Raw genomic sequence first — 17205 nt, forward strand, 5'->3', positions numbered from 1 at the left:
GAGATTTTTTTAAAAAAATATTAACTAAATTTCATTGTAAATCTTTAATAACTCGTAGCGGCGCAAACCAAACAGGCCCATATTTCCCCTTCCTCACCAAAATATGGACCTAAAACGAAAAACAGGCCCATATTTATGGCCCGATTTCTGGTGCTCATAGTCAGGAGTCATGGTCAAATCCACCTTCGACAAAAATCACATTTCTCCGATTGACATACGCGCTTTGGATCTATATCTGATATTGCATCCAGAGGTGATCTCTTCTACTGTATTTATAGTATGCTTATAGTCAATCATATCGTCAATGGATTCTTTATGTATTGTGCGAAAACAAGGGTTTATGTGCGATTCATCTATATAGGTACAGATTCGTGGATGTGCTCTTTTAATTTGTTGGATTTTATGTGATTATTGAACGCTTAGGTGCAGACTGCGCGTATTTTGAATCGGTTTTTTTGATCTCTTGTGTTGTTTATGGTAAACGGCTCAGTCCTAGAAAGGGAAATGAGCACGCACACTAACTCCCCATATTGCTTCAAATAAAATCGTACTGATCCAGTTTTGGTTCAAATCTGAAGGAGCGCTTCGTTACAGATAGAAAAGGAATTCTTCGAAAATGTTAGGTTTACTTGGAATATAAATTGTTGATTGGAATATGGTCTGGCATGGTAGTTGGCAAATTGTAAGCCAAATAGGACCTGGCATGTATATTTTTAGGTGATTTATGTGCTGTGTAAGTATACTTAATTGCCTGTTTTACATATTTATATCTGTCTGAATAGTTTTTGTTCTCGATGTTCCGTTCTGATGGGCTACTTTAAAAAAACGAAACATAATGCCTTTTCAGATTAAAGTTTGCAAAACTACCGTATTTTATTGGTTTCAGTTTCGACAGTTGAATATATGAAATTTGATTTTTGGCGCACTTCAAATTACATGTTCTGTTGAGAGCACTTTAGGGGGTTCATAACTGTTGAGTAAGCCTTTTCTCTTTGGTTGCATCTTTTTTCTTAGCTAAATGGATAGCATGAGCATTGATTTTGTTGAATGTGTAACCTGTGGATACTATTCAGGGTTACACAACTTTGATAATGGGAGAAAATGTTGATGAGGAGAATCAGCTGATGTTTGAAGACAATTTTCCTCAGAGTATGCAAATCGATCCAAGAAGAGCACGGTTTCCGTACTGCATTGTCTGGACACCCCTCCCTGTTATTTCATGGCTGATTCCTTTCATTGGACATATTGGCATATGTAGAGAGGATGGCGTGATTTTGGACTTTGCAGGGCCTAATTTTGTTTGTGTAGACAATTTTGCATTTGGGTCAGTGAGGCGCTACGTCCAAATAAACAAAGCAAAGGTATATTTGATTCTCTCATATCTGAAGCATTTGTTTGGTCATTTGCGGTATTCATCTTTTCCGGATTTTGCAACTTCTCATTTGTGAGCCTGACACTGGCAATTAGAACAGCGTGCATTGCATTATCATAGGTCAACCTGAATTGGCTCTCCATGAGAACCCGGCTATATTCTATGATCACCTGGCTTTCTTTGCACCTTATTATTGATGTGAGCACAGGGAAACTTGGTACAGCTTAGAAATGCAAATTTTTTGGAAGATGCATTAGTTGAAATAGACGTTTTTATGTTAAGGTGAAGAAGTAAAACATAAGGAGAAAAAATAGTGCATGTTCTGTTTTAGTATCATTTTTGGCATCATTAGAAACACGTTTAGGCTCTCTTTGAGTTTCTATAAGTTGGAGCTGTGAAGGATTTTTACTATTTAAATGTACTATCATCCTAACAGCATTAGCATCATCGAAACTTTGCCCAGGACTGTTGCCTTTCTCCCCCTGAATCTGTATTCGACGATCAGGGCCAATACCAGCAGAATGGAATTGGAAGCGATACATTGACATGGGATGGCGCGCTACGAAAGAGCACACAGGAGTTCCAGCATCGATCGTACAATTTTTTGACTTGCAATTGCCACTCCTTCGTCGCCAATAACTTAAACAGGTTGGGCTTTCACGCTGGTGGATGGAATGTGGTGAACATTGCTGCTCTGATCTTCCTCAAGGGTCACTGGGTGAGTAAAGCATCAATGGTGCGATCATACTTACCGTTTGTTATAGTATCTGGTCTTGGACTTACGTTTTGGGGTTTTACTTATCTAACCGTCTTGGCCTTGATAATTTTCTTTCTTGGTGGGTGGTTTCTTCTTGGTACGTACTGTTTTAAGGATTTGATCCAGTTGTAGATTTGTGGTTAGTAGTTTGGTATTCAGATATGAAACCATCTTTCTATGAATGAACTTATGCTGCTTTGCCTGTATTGTGTTCTTCTACTTGTTGACCGTTGCTCAACAAAAGCCTAAAGCGTAGCACTTCATATGCATGATAAGAGTAATTTCATAAATAAAAATTCAAACTAAAAATAGATCACAATAAATGTAGAGATTATCATGCATTAAAATATAATGATAATGGATAATCGTGGGGACATATTGAAGATAATATTCTCTTCAATAACTTAATAAGGAAGCTAAATAAATTATAAATTTTAATATGGAAACAAATGGACATAAAATCTCGTAGATAAAAATCTACAATAAAAATGGATCATAATAAATGTAGAGATATGATTTGTAATGACTCTTTTTCGAACATCTTTAGTATTTGTAGACACATTTTGATGGGCCTACCAATCAATGATGACGATCCATTAAGAATAAATATGTGCGAGTCCGTGATCCATAGCAGACAATATCTTCAACGTTTTGGATCAAGAATTTCAACATGTTATTCTTCAAAAAAATTCAGGGCTCGGCATGATATATTTTCCATCAACCAAACTATGGTGACGATTAGTTGATTGAATGATTGGTTATTAGATAAATCAAATCTTCCTTGAAAAAAATCTGAAAGCTGATTTGGATCTTCACCACAATTTAATAAAAAACCGATCCCAATGAAATAATTAAGTACTAAATCTCTGAGATTTTTATTTTCCTATTATATGAATAAAGTAGACTTTAATTTTGCAAGTTATTTATAATGGAACGTAAGACAGGAACCCTAAACCCTAATTTTAATCCGTTTGATTTCAATCCCCAGACAAATGTAGTCAGATTTTTTTAAAATTTCATAATCGGACGGCTAACACGCGGAGTACACAAGATGATGCCATGGGCTTGTATACTTGAGATCCTAGATCTACATTGCCGCGCAAAACTCTCGTCTTTATCTAATGGTGGCAAGTGAGTAATTAAAAGGAAAAGCAGGCCTACCTTTGTACCGGTAGATATAACCGTGTTGCTTATCTAAGGGAGCGAGTAAAACAGAAGAGCGAAACGTTCATCGTGTGCGTGATCAAGGTGTTTGTTTCTCGAGAATATTGTGAAAGAAAACGCAAAGAGAGAGTGAAAATGGCCGGAGATGATGGACAAGTGATCAGTTGCCACACTGTGGATGCATGGACCGAGCAGCTCCAGAAGGGGAACGAATCCAAGAAGCTGGTAATTTATTTCATCTATTTTTGTTATTTATTTCAGTTAGTTTTCTTTTGCTTGATTTGATATAAATAAATGCTTATTAGAGTTATGTTTTTGTTGTTTCGACTATTGTGTTTGTATTGAATGATACGACTGGTTTGGCATGTTTAGATGTGCTCTATTTAGTCCGGATTTTGTTTGAAAGGACTGTGAATTTTGGTTTTGGGATGTTTGAGATGTGATGAAGGCTGATAGATTTGATTTTCTCGATCTTGTTTCGGGTTTTAGATTGATCTCTCAAGTTATGAGTATTGGAATTATATTTGCTCTTCGTTTTAATGGAATTCAAGCCTTACATAGCATATGTAATATGCATGCCGTTGCCTGTTTGGGAGATTTGGAACCAGAGAAAATAGAAGGTTTTTCATGCCTACCTTTGTTTAATTAATTGTTGAGTAGATGTGATCATGTGAAGTATGAATCGTTTTCGTGTCTCGTCTTCTCGGTGGAGATTTTTACTTGTCTTTTCGATCTACTTATTGAATATACAACAGAGGATTTTGCGCGTCCTTTCTCTGTTTGGGGGATGAGTCTCAGGTACCTAGTTTCTATTGTCTCCTCAAATTAATTTTTTTCCCGGGAGAAACCTTTTCCTTGGTCTAGGAAAAAATTTTACTTGCCTTTTCAATCTAATTATTGAATATATAGTAGAGGATCTTGCGCGTCCTTTCTCTGTCTGGGGATGAGTCTCAGGTACCTATTTCCATTCTCTCCTCAAATTAATTTTTTCCCAGGAAGAAAGTTTTCCTTGCCCTAGGAAAGAGATGTTTCCATTTTCTTAGCTTTCCGTTCTATGTGAATTCCTAGCATCTTGTGTTATTACTTTTGTTTGTGAAAATCATTCTTGTTTTCTTCTTTCTTCTTCAGTTTGGTCACTTTCCAGAAACGTATTTGTTTGGAGATGATTAAAACCACTTCCGGTAACATGTTATTATTGTTTTTGCATGTTGCGGGTAGAAAGTGTCGCATGAAAACCTCTTCCGGCACTACATGGATCTCATTTTCTGAATACTATTTCTGAATTCTTTTGACCAAAGTGCCTTAAGTTTTTTGATACTTTTCTGCAAATTTGAACGTGGAAAGCCTGGAAAAATTTGCTATACTGAACACTGGCCTTCAAATATTTCTTGCTTTTCATTTTCTCTATTTTCCATCCAAGCACTTGCTATTATTTCAAAAAAGAGTTTTGCAAAAAGTGTTTGTTCTGGGAAATTCACTTGTATTGGCTTTCAGAATATTCTTATTTCTGGGGGCAAATATTTTGTTCTAAGAAACCAACTAGTTGACCTTTTGATTAGTCACCAAGACTAATATGTTGCCTATGCCTACGAGCAGAATATGGGGTGGCTTACTAGCCATTTTATATTCTTGAATGGTAATAGATTACTATAGTTTTGTGAGTCAAATTTGAGGAGAACTGCAGAAATGATGAACAATGGAAATGTTGATTGTGGTTATCATTTCCTTACAAACAACTTTGGCTGGTCATATATGGAAAGCTTCTGCATACTCTGCATTATATCTTTTCCGTGGCATGTAAGATAATCCTGAGTTATTGCAGGTGGTTATTGATTTCACTGCTTCATGGTGTGGACCATGCCGCATTATTGCACCCTTTCTTGCAGATTTGGCTAAGAAACTACCAGATGTTATCTTTCTTAAGGTCGATGTAGATGAATTGCAGGTAATATTGATAAAACTTCAGACACTCGGCAAGGGAAATTACCCCACAACTAAACCCTTATTGTTGCTTCTCTTTTGCAGTCAGTTGCCAAAGATTGGGCCATTGAGGCTATGCCAACTTTCATGTTTCTGAAAGAGGGTAAAATCGTGGACCGGGTTGTGGGAGCAAAGAAAGAAGAACTGCAAGCTACTATTTCAAAGCACCTGGCTACTTCCTCTGCTTGATGATGATAACTTGCATTATCCGCAAGTAGGAGAGGATGTAAAAACCTCACTTTATGTTTTCTATCTAGATCTATGCTTTAAATACTATGAATTGTTGCTTAATCTGGGGTTTGTTTTTATTGTGTTTAGACAAAAGTCCTACCAAGCATATCCTTGCTTTGGTCATAGTTCAATGCCAGAAAGTAAAATGAATAATGATTCTATATTACATCTTGTGGTATACTTAACTGCTGCTTGGTTGCACGGCCTACATGCCCATTAAAAGCTTTGTCCTATAAAAGCCCATGAAAGGTAGGTTTTGTGGAATGAACTTTCTTTTATGGGCTTCAGCCAAATAATTTGGGCCTAAGATTGCAGTACTAATAGGTTATTATGTTTCGTGGACTGAACTTTCTTTCATGTGCTTTAGCCCAATAATTTGGGCCTCGGATTTACTCAACAGTTGGACTGCTGCTTAGTTGCATGGCCTGCAGGCCCATTAAAGGCTTTCCTAAGGGCAATTGCAATGGTTTAGGGGGAAATGTCCCCAACAAAATTAATCTTGGGTCTCACCTCTATTACACAAAAAGTCAAGTCAAACACGTATTCTAATACAGCCACATCAGCAAAACACAAATTTCTATGCATTTTTTCTTCCCACACACTTTCTCTTTCCACCCAACCCAACAACATTTCATTCCTCCATATTATCCACAACAAAACTACACCAAAACACCAAATACCAATACATCCACATCAACAAAATATTTCTCGCAATACAACCACATAAGCAAAACAAATTTTATAATACAACCATATCAACAAAAGACATCTTTGTTGGTCCAATAATTATATACCATTGCAAGTGCTGTAAGAGCCCATGAAGGTGGAATTTGTTGAAAGAACTGTCTTTCTTGGGCTTCAGCCAAATAATTTGAGCCTAAGATTTACTTAAAACAGAATACTAATAGGTTACTTCACAGATGGACTAATAAGTTTTGTTTGTTTTTTCTTTCATGGGCTATGAAGTCCAATAAATTGGGCCCAAGATTTTCTCAACAGTTAGACTGAGAGTTAGTACTTAGTAGGGGTGCGCCAGCCCGAGCTGTAGTAGTGTAACGCTTGGGCTACAAGCGAAGACCCTAGTAGCCAGCTACTATGGTGGGCCTTCCCCCTTAAAAAATTAATTTAATATCATGTGAACCAATAGCCCATGTATCAGATATTAAACTGATAAGAACATATACCACACTGGCACACTTGATCTTAGCCAAAAGGCCGAGAAAGGTATGAGATCGAACGAGGCTTCCTTCTTTCTCTTAAAGCTCATCTCTTGTGCTTCTCTTTGCTCTTTTCCAATGTGGGATGAGTGAAACATTTCTTTAACAAAAACACTTTGCTTATTAGACGAACATATGGGCCAAGTCTGGTTATATTGGGCCATGATCAATTACGAGAACACTGGTCCACTACATAAAAGCCCATATCTTAATTCAGTAAAAAATATTTTAAAGCAGACTCTTTCTTTCTTCTCCAGCTACTCTCACCTCCGCTATCTGCACTTCTGCAGCTACCGTCTTCTCCAATCTCTACAATATGGCACAATTATTTCTTTTTTTTGTCCATTTCTTAGACAGATCATTCTTTTTTATTGATTAGAATTTGTCACACAATTCAACTTGCATTGTTATTGGATAGGATTTCCCACGGAATAACACAAAAGTATTGTTAATTAAGTATTTGTGGGCGACAATTTTTTTACCAAGAAGGACATTAGACAAGTTTACCCTTTGAACATTTGACATGAGCTTAAACTTAGGTAATCAAACCCACGCGTGCACAGAAAATTCTCACATGAGTCTTGACAGTTTCTTGCATTTGACATGAGTTTCACTTCCACACTACATGAGCTAAATGAGCGAAAGTTTATCCAAAAAAAAAAAAAAAAAACTCAAATTCGTACTAGAACATAAAATGGAACAGAACAAGAACCTTCATTACTTTCCATCAAGAGCTGCACAGAACACAAAGGTCACACCAGGATCCTCTCCCAACTTGAACATGACTCTCTCTGGGGTTATAAATTTACCCCCATTGACACAAAATGAAAATAAATCACACAAATTGACAGCAACTCTTCACCCAGTTCCCATATCCGGTTAAAAGGCCTGGGACTGGGGATTCAGATCATTCCCAGGGTCCAGAATTGTAGGCCCCTAGGAACTCACAAACTCAACCTAGCTAAACAACTGCTATTTCACATAACTTCACTAACCAACTTAAATTAATCACTGATTGCCTAAAGCATCAAACATTCTGGGGCGTAGAGTCTCACCATTTGAGAGGTCTACTGCATTCAACCTACCCAAGAAGAAAAGATTTCCTTGTATTCTTTGGTATTCTTTCTTCCTTGCAGATACGTATATAGTTAAATCACTAGTGGCAACATTATGTTAAGTGTCCCTCCTTGGTATGATTATCCCCTCCAATTGGGTTGCGCTGTTGTAGAGACTGTTGGGGCGCAAACAGCTTCAACTGTCAATCGTTTCAATACATTTGGACATGGGTCTTGCCCGAAGTTAGTGTTCGATATTGTGACTGCACATCGCTGCTTCCCGATACATTTCTGAGATGTGTAAACCAGGACAAGGTAAGAGGAAAGCAAGAAGGTATACAGTTTTGTGGATTGAAGAAACAAGACAGTTAGTGTCATTAGTACCTCCTCTATAGTAGCATATGAGGTAGAAGCGTGGCACGGTCCTTGCTGGTAGCTCCCACATGTTCCCAAAGGAGTTCCAAAGCTTGCAAACTTGATGGAAGAAATGGACTGGCCTGGACTACATCGCAGGTGAACCTTGGGGCTGTGGAACTCTTCTGGTTTTCCATAGCTTTCGATTTGCCAATTCTTGATAGTTGGGTGGTACTCAGAGACTTCAGCACAAACACTGGAAACTGATCTCTTCACAAGAGAAATCCCTGAAGGATTCCCTCCGAGTTCCTCAAAAATTACCAAGAGGTTTTGCGTCGGTTTCAGCCATGACCGAGGCACATGATACCTGAAAAATAATAGGCAGAGACTTAATATATCTTCTTTGGGGCTTGTTATGCCATTTCATGGCAACTTTAAAAGTGCTTTTACCATCTCTGAGTTGGCTGGCCACAGCCCAGTTGACACTTTGGAGGTCTAAATGTCCCTGCATAACTGCACCCATTGCAATCACCTTTGGCATATGCAGTCCAATACCTCCCAATGCTCTGTCCATTAATCCATATTTGTCCTTTTCCCATACCCTCCATGTCCAAAGCCAATGGCTCATCTCCTTCAGGTGCATCGAAATATGTCTGCAAATAATGGAAAAAATAAGTTGGAAATTTCGGAACAAATGACTTACTGTCATGATGCGTTCATTTTATTTCATTCCATACTTTATGCCAAGTCAGCGGCTGCGGTCTTTGAGCAACTAATGAAGCTTGCATCCATTCAACTGAGGAGGTACTAGTGGGAGAGAGAAGATTCATGGCCTCGCCTCTTAGCCCAACCTGTTCAAAGGAGACACGAGTTTCAGTTGGAAAAATTATTTGAACAAGAATACGAACAATGAGAAATACAGAGGTCAGATTCACAACCTGGTACGTCCATTTCTGCCAAGACAAGTCCCATTTTCCCTGGTCAAGTCCATGCAAGGCAACAGGACCAAGGATACCTGTGTTCCATGTTTCATAGTGTCCTCCAACATTCTTCAATGGCAAGAAATAGAAACATTTGATTAGCTAAATAGGTAAAACCTCTAGTAAGCCCCGACGTCCACAAGAGAATGAAACATTAACATTAAACAAGGGGAATGAATATTAACTGGCAATCCAACAGCAACACTCAGCAATGCAATTTTGTTTTTTCCAGCATTCAAGTTGACTTTGCCGGTGTATGTAAATCTCCTATTCTCCCTTGTCCCAAAGGCGGAACCTATTAGTCGGTTGCAAAGAAGTTTGTTAGTCATAACCTAAGAAGGGAATCAAAAGAGATTAATATAAAATAAGTACCTGAAAGCTGTCCATTAATAAAGACATGCACAGCATGCCCACTCGATTGAACAATTAGAGTTGGGAGTTCTCCACGCAGGAACGATTCAGAGGAACCAATATCAACACTGTGAAAACATGTGAAACAAACAACACAATTAGATACCAATATATTCTAATGTGAACCTTTGTTTTGAATATAATACAAGCATGGGTTTGAACTATATCGCAATCGAGAATAACGAATGAGATGTATAAGAGGCTGAAAAGGCCATGGTAGACTTAAGGACTCACCTTGTTATATACCACAAATAATCAGAAGCATCCCTAGTGACATTAATTTGCTCCAAGAGACCTTCAGCATTGAATGTTGAACTGTCATCCAGAGAAGAAATATCTTCATCATAACTCTCCCATGAGAACATTCGAGCGTTTGTTGGCAACATTTGCATTTGTGATGTTTGAACTCCAACCTAGAGAAAAGTAACAAAAGATTTTCAGTCTCTAAACCGTGTATCGCTACAAAAATGTAGATGCAGAAAGTTTCGGCTCAGTAATTAAAAAGTAAAACCATACATTTGCGCTTAAGATGGATTCAATTTTCAGTACTTTACCTTTGCGGTATTAAACACCACATTTCTGCAATCAGGAAGGATGCTGATGGACCAAGGAGGTAAGTTATAGTGCATGTTATTGAACAACACTCTAGCAGCAGATTTTGTATCATAATTTGAGAGAAAAGCTGCACAACCTCCCGATTCTGTGGTGAATACATGAGCCTGAAAAGGTCACAAAATGGCAAAAATCAACAAACGTTGGCAAATGACAGAATTTGCTCAAATAACAAGAGGAATCTGAGAATTGAATATCAAACCTGTTGGAAGTTCCCCATTGAAGTTACAATAGGATCAGCAGAAACTAAAGCTTGCTCACACATCTTAATGGACCTATGAAGCTCCTTCAGATGTCCATACTTAGGTTGCCTGATCAAACCTGTTACACATATGCAGTTAAAGAAGTCAATTAAATCTCTGAAACCGGCTGTGAGGTGTGCTAAAATGAATCACTGATGACAATAATACCAAAACACACAAAGCCGCTCATAAAAGCCTCAAATTTATTTTCTTTCCATAAGTCAATTTTACCGTGAATAACACACCACACACCAACAGCGCTCCTGAGCATCCGAAAGATATCAATGCAGATATGCGTTCGGTATCCACTGATATCAGATCACCACATGCATAAAGTTTATTTCTCATGTTTTCATTTGAAAGACTATTGCATCAAGTTCTCACCATATTCATCTATAGGGGCATCATAGTCATAGCTGGTAGTAAGGAAAGGCCCTCCTGCTGAACGTCCAAAATTGGTTCCTCCATGATACTGTTTGGAAAACACATAGAATCTCAGTTTCACCGTAATATATGCAATTCTAAATTCAATGTCTTTAAGAAAACCATACCATGTAGTAATTAACAAAGGAACCTCCCTTCTGAATAAATCTGGCAACTGCAAAAGCCAAATCCTGAACCGGTCGCTGATGAGTTGGGCCACCAAATTCATTAAACCTTCAATTTATTATCAAGAAAAGGGGAAATTAGGCGTAACTTCATATTGTCGTACATTTGTAAATTCAATGTGACAAGGTGCAATTGCATGGAATATATGTACCAGCCACTCCAAGCTTCTGTCCACATAGTGGGCTTGTAGGGTTTGTTGGGAGAGAATGCATCGCAGTAAAAACCATTGCATGTGTTTATCTGTCAACAGTACCCGAAATTCAGAAGTAAAACCCAAGTAAATTAACTTTTCCACCATTAGGTTTTCCAAATATCTATTGCGTTATAAATCTCTTCAACAACTCATAAGAACTGAGGGACTGTAAGTAGAATAATTTACCCCAAAAAAGCTATAGACAATGAGACCCAACTCTACATTTTAAAGATTAAATATGAAACTACTTACCACTGGATCTGGGGCATCGTCTTCTTTGCACATCACCCAGGGAACTCCAGTTCCTGTTTTAATGGCCATGTTGGCAGCCCATGTCATATAATTATACCCAGCAGCTCCGAGTAACTTACTCTGTGCTCCATACTCGTTCTCAATCTGCAATACCCAACCAGAAAAATTAAGATTTTTCAGAATTAGATCTCTCCTCATATATAAACAGTAAATATTGTTTATCTGATTGCGTTGTCTCCACACGTCATAAAATTTTTTAAAGTTTAATTTGGAGCATAAAATAGGCACATAATTGATCTACGTATGGAAACATATACCTGCGAGAGTATAATGGGGCCACCCTGGGACTCGAACAAATTATGACTCTTCATCAGTCCAACAATCTTCTCAGTGAACCCTTGCATTGCCCTCTGCAAGACAACAAAAAGATCCTCATTACATTCATGCGACAAGGTACCAAGAGCTCATGCATGTTCAGCTAAATCTATTAGAAAATGTTCAAAGTGAGGAAAACCCAGAACCAGAAATAATAATTAAACAGACAATTATGTGAAAAATGATACCTTGAAGGGTTCATTGTCTGTCCTGAAGCTGATTCCTGGGACATACTTGAGCCAAACTGGAAACCCTCTGCATGTGAAACATATACAAAAGTGTTAGGAAAAAAAATGGTCGTTGAGAACGCAAATCAAACAGATAGAGGGCATGGTTGAGGTGTACCCAAAATTCCATTCTGCACAAACATAAGGTCCAATGCGGACATGGGCATAAAGTCCTGCTTTCTGCACCGTCTTTATAAATCTCACCAGATCATATCTTCCTTCAAAATTGTACTAAAATCCACACAACCCACAAGACGAAAGAAGATAAGCAATGGAGTCAAAAGGATCAAACAGAACATAAACCTAAGTAAAAATAGGAAAAGTGAAGTACATTGCCCTGTGAAGGCTCATGAACATTCCAGAAAACATAGGTTTCAATCACATCCAAGCCCCCATCTTTTGCTTTCTGTATCAGATCTTCCCACATCTGCAAAACCCACAAACAAATTTCGTCAAATAAATCCCAAAAAAGAAACTATTAGAGACAAAATAGAGAAATGTGGAAGCTTAGTGTATGTACTTCAGGGGTGCTTCTTGGGTAGTGAATAGAACCAGAGAAGAGGATTCTTCTTTGGCCATTGATGACAATCGCCTTCCAGTCATAGCTCACACTGCCCTGGCTCAGCTGTGAACCCCAGAACAACGCCAAACACAGCACACTTAACAATCCAGTCACCGAATGAGTTCCCATCTCGTTTTCTCCTTCACTTCCACTCTTTAGTTTTCTCCACACAGGGCCCGGAATCTCTTCTTCAGGCAGAGAAAATGAGAATGAAGAGAGTCGTGCTCTAATTAGACTCTTTGGGGGTCCATTACTTCACAGGTTTAAGACTCTGGACATAGCAATAGATGCATATATAAGGCAATGTGTGAACAGCTTTCACCCCCTCACTGCCACAAGTGTATGCCTGCGTGGCCATCAGCAACTTGCATAAGTAAAACTAAAACAACAAGCCTGAACAAAAAGTGGAAAAGGGGCAGGGGAAGATAGAACAGTAAATCGACTACATTTTACATCATGCGAGAGATTAGTGAGTGTTGATCACGCGTTAAGAGAATCTTGTAAAGTATTCAAAAGTGGTACTTTGGAGACTCATTTTCTGTACCTGGTGTAGCTTTTGATTTTACCTGAAATAAACAAAAAATAATGGTGAAATACAGGGCAGGGTTGACTTGTGATTAATGGGTTTGACCAAGGGTATTAATGGGAATGAATGGTAAGGAAAAAAAGTACGCAGATACTGGATAGATAAGGGTTAAGGGTCCTACAATAGAAGTCACTACAGTTTTAATCACATATGTCTAGTCTGTTTACTGGTGTGAGATCTATATAAATATTTTAATTTAATAAACAGATTGAACGTCTATAATTAAAGGTGTAGGGAAACTTCAATAATGACTTCTTTCCTCGTCTAGATAGAGAGACACAAGCTAACAAAATGAACAAATTGCTTTTCTTTTGTGAAGGTGCATTGTTGGGGAAAACAAAGATTTACAAAGAGAAGTCATAAGGGAAGTGGTAATAAAGAAAGAAGCCAAACAAAATGCCCTATATTTGCTGCTTTTGTCATGGGGACATTTTTGAGAAAGACAAGTGAAGGTCCACAATAAAGAGAAAGAGAGAGTTTCCATGTGAACCAAGGAAGGCTATCCTTACTCAAACAATCTTTGTTGTCTGAAAATCTTTGATGGGTTAGATCTCATCTATCTCTTTATCTCTAGGTGCCCAACTTCTCAACCACTAGCTGTCCTTCAACCTTACATTGCAAACAATTCTTGCCAATGTCATTTGTTTTTTCTTTTAATTCTTTCAGTTCTCACTTATCAACACCCTAGGGTTTGTATTCACTCTCTTGAGGAAAAAAAAAATACATAGTTGCTTTCTTTTACCATATGGAAAAATTTGTTCTATTCAATTCATCCAAGATAATGTCTGCTTCAAGTTGTGATCTGTCTTAAAACCCTACTTTTCTGGCTCACCAATGGTTCTCTGATGGGTATTAAACTAGTTCTACTTCATTTTCCAAGTTATTAAGGCAGTGGTTTTGATGCTGCCATCTTTAGTAAAAAATTTGAAGTCATAACAGAACAGAGGACTCTGTATAACAATCCTTAATTTTTCGCCTAGCCCAAAGAGAATATGTATTTGAGATCTAAATTTGGGCATTTGAGGACTCATAAATGACAAAATCGTACGGGGGCCTCGGAGGTAAAACGGACAATAAGGCGAGTGATTGGATTAGGTCAAATCTAGGGTGCCTTATTAGTACCTAATTAAGTCCACATGTCAAACAAGGAATGGCTAGATGAAACCTTACTGTCACATTTATTATGATCCACATGGCATGTTTTATTAGGTTAATGAAGTTTGTTTATGTTTCATCATTATTTTGTCTTTTCGTTTTCTAATCTTCTAATCAGCCTTCAACGCCGAGAATGACGCGAGAAATAGAAAGTGGAAGGGAGGGAACCCTAAGACCAGTGGGTCCCACCAAATTCGTGGTTTATCTTCCTCACCAACCCCACTAATAACCCTAATTTCAGATTTCTCTTGATTAATTAGAAAGACTGGCTTTTTTCGTGGAACTTAAAACGTACTGATAAACTTAATTAGAGGCAGATTATATGCTAATGGAACATCTTGATTACGCCATTATTTAATTCAAAAAAAACACAAGGCGTGCTACCGCGTGATTGGCTGGAGAGATTGATGGGGACACGTTGGTGGTTGACAGTGGGACCCGCGACTAAGACGACGACGGTGCCACGTTCTCTGCATGATTGCTCTTTTGGAATGTCACACACACCATAGAGAAACCCTGTATAACGGAACACCTATCTTTGATAGACTGACCCGTTTAATTAAACCGTTAAGACTCCATCATCATTTCTACATCGCCGGTGGATGGGGGACCCTCTCTAGATCCAATTAGTCAATTACCGGTCCCCGTTAACGTCGGTGGTAACGACGCCGTTAATAAGAGTTGTCAATTTTGCCATTATTCGCTGTGACGTGGGATGTTTCTAGTGGCTCCTTCTTTATCACGCGCAAGGAGATAGCGTGGTGAACGGCTGGTCCTTCGATTACGGGTAAGGTGTACGTGGACATACGGAAAGAACCCCATCGAAGGGGATCTTTGTTGGATGCCACTGCCAATATGTGCAGCCACGTGGTTAGATTTGGGAGCATTTGACTTGTTTGGATCGTTTTCCGAGAAAGTATTAATGTGACTACTATACGGAGATATAGGCTTCTAGACTCTAGAGTCTAATATATGTTAAAAAATCTACATCATAAATGCGGAAAATGACATACTATAGTGAAATTTTTAATAAAATGAAATTGTTCTACCAAATCTTCTCAAACAAAAAATAATAATCGTGATACCAAACGAATCCATAAGATAACGGAAGCACTACATGTCCATAATTTTGATGTTCATAATTGTCCATAATTTAGGTGACATTAGAAGAAGCGTGGGGGACCATTTAATATAAAATGGTCTCCCACACTTTTTTTTATACCACCTAGATTATGGACACAAAAATTATGAATACATATTATTTTTGATAAGATAATGGTTATAGTATTATTACATCCTACAAGGATGTGGTGTATATGAAGCAGTAGGATAGTGCCAAATCATGGATAGTAAATGTCAATTAGTAGGCGGCTACAATGCATAAAGGATATTCGGTGATTTTAATACATCATATCATACATTGTTACGTTTATGTGGCGTACATGAATCAACGGAATGAAACCAACCACTAGGTGGTTGTGATGAAAAATAATGTTGTAATTCGAATTTGAAATTATTCTCAACTACTTATAAAATTGACATCGTATTAGTTTGAATCATTTGATACACTATATCAGCGTAGGACTTGGCATTACCAGGAGCATTCAATGTTTTTTCATATGATCAACATAGCTCGATTGTAAAGACTCCACTCATTTAGGCATAGTTAAGGCATTAAGTATTGTCTATCTATTATGGCTTTGCAACGACAATTAATAACAAAAAGGTTTAACCAATTAAGTATTCTCTTAACACAATGATGAATAATCACATGAGACCTAATGAAAGTTAAAGCATGATGAAGAGGTAACGGTTAACAACCTATGTTAAATTATTATTTTTTGAGAGATAAAAATTAAAATATAGATTCGGGCCCGTGCTAATAGGGACAATATATTCCTTCACTTATACAATACTTGTTAAGACTAAAAATCACACATCGATTTAATATAATCCAATCATGTGGTTTATAAGTTTGAGACAACTCCAAACACTTGATAAATCGTTTAATAATGAAAAAAAAATGCAGAGCCGACAATACCTCAACTTAAATTAGATTGGGTCAATTTATAACATGATATCGAAACAAACCTTGTTCCTTCCCTTTTGGGTCACATGTTAACCTTTTTGAATGTGTTAATGGATGGTGCAGCCCACAAGTGAGGGGTACCTCAATACCGTATGGGTCTAGAAAGATAGTTGCTAAAGTTGAATTAGATAGAGAATAACTATCCATATGTTATCAACTTTTTATTTTGGGTTCTCGAAACATAATCTCTAAACTTCCTCTCCTTGCACTATTTCGTCAAAACCAGCACCTTTTTTTTTCATGTTCTTTATGGTCACAAAGTTTGATTGAATTCCCACCAACTCTCTCTCACTTGTCTTGGCGGGACCATATGGAAAAAGAGTGCGGGACTCATGGCGCCAATTCCCTCTTAACATATACAACGACTTAGGCCCCCAATTAATTAATAGATAGTGCATTTAGTGCCAATATTAATGATTATTCACAAAATATAAATTTTTAAACATTGACAAAGTTCAATGAAATTTTGGAATATGTCGACTAAATCCCAACAAATAAAATAAAAAAAACATGCTCCTCATATAACTTTGTGTTCTTTGGTTGTGTTGTCCGAGAAGGTGACCATATTTTTGATTTATAATGTAGCACTAGACATTAATTAGCGAGTAGTGACATACTCCACAAAAACTATACAACGGAATTCAAAAATTCACATGGAGGTTATGACTTCGATTATCATTGGTAGCAGTATTATTGTAGTCACGTACTAGGTTTTGGCCCTACGCACCTTGTCGGTAGATGAAACATTAGGGAAATTTTGAGTTTGATTTCCATTATGAACA

At 37.7% G+C, this 17205-nt stretch overlaps 3 protein-coding genes and 1 pseudogene across 6 annotated transcripts; 2 read left to right on the plus strand and 2 right to left on the minus strand.

Annotated features, from left to right (window-relative positions):
- The first annotated feature begins 113 nt into the window (after positions 1-113).
- On the plus strand, positions 114-2335 carry LOC120014425 (protein RTE1-HOMOLOG). 4 transcript variants are annotated; one of them, XM_038866375.1, is made up of 4 exons: positions 209-253; positions 896-977; positions 1074-1361; positions 1836-2335. In XM_038866375.1, exons 3-4 carry the CDS (start codon positions 1092-1094, stop codon positions 2259-2261), a joined length of 696 nt encoding a protein of 231 aa, XP_038722303.1. In that variant the 5' UTR covers positions 209-253; positions 896-977; positions 1074-1091; the 3' UTR covers positions 2262-2335. The 4 variants fall into 4 exon arrangements, with proteins under 4 accessions (XP_038722300.1, XP_038722303.1, XP_038722301.1 ...); XM_038866372.1 differs by lacking the exon at positions 896-977 and having other exon boundaries at positions 114-253; XM_038866373.1 differs by lacking the exon at positions 896-977 and having other exon boundaries at positions 224-361.
- A 998-nt stretch (positions 2336-3333) lies between these two features.
- On the plus strand, positions 3334-5689 carry LOC120014736 (thioredoxin H1). Its single transcript, XM_038866775.1, has 3 exons — positions 3334-3518; positions 5116-5238; positions 5319-5689. Exons 1-3 carry the CDS (start codon positions 3429-3431, stop codon positions 5460-5462), a joined length of 357 nt encoding a protein of 118 aa, XP_038722703.1. The 5' UTR covers positions 3334-3428; the 3' UTR covers positions 5463-5689.
- An 837-nt stretch (positions 5690-6526) lies between these two features.
- Positions 6527-6732, minus strand: LOC120015826 (annotated as a pseudogene).
- A 681-nt stretch (positions 6733-7413) lies between these two features.
- Positions 7414-12937, minus strand: LOC120015374 (beta-galactosidase 3-like). Its single transcript, XM_038867777.1, has 19 exons — positions 12552-12937; positions 12363-12458; positions 12150-12262; positions 11993-12059; positions 11747-11839; positions 11430-11573; positions 11136-11224; positions 10927-11032; positions 10760-10847; positions 10336-10454; positions 10076-10240; positions 9756-9934; positions 9483-9589; positions 9296-9405; positions 9069-9179; positions 8868-8981; positions 8581-8783; positions 8161-8497; positions 7414-8067 (listed from the first exon to the last, which is right to left on the minus strand). Exons 1-19 carry the CDS (start codon positions 12720-12722, stop codon positions 7918-7920), a joined length of 2562 nt encoding a protein of 853 aa, XP_038723705.1. The 5' UTR covers positions 12723-12937; the 3' UTR covers positions 7414-7917.
- Between the last annotated feature and the right edge of the window lie 4268 nt (positions 12938-17205).

The sequence above is a fragment of the Tripterygium wilfordii genome, chromosome 14 (assembly GCF_013401445.1).
Source record: "Tripterygium wilfordii isolate XIE 37 chromosome 14, ASM1340144v1, whole genome shotgun sequence".
Lineage (NCBI taxonomy): Eukaryota > Viridiplantae > Streptophyta > Magnoliopsida > Celastrales > Celastraceae > Tripterygium > Tripterygium wilfordii.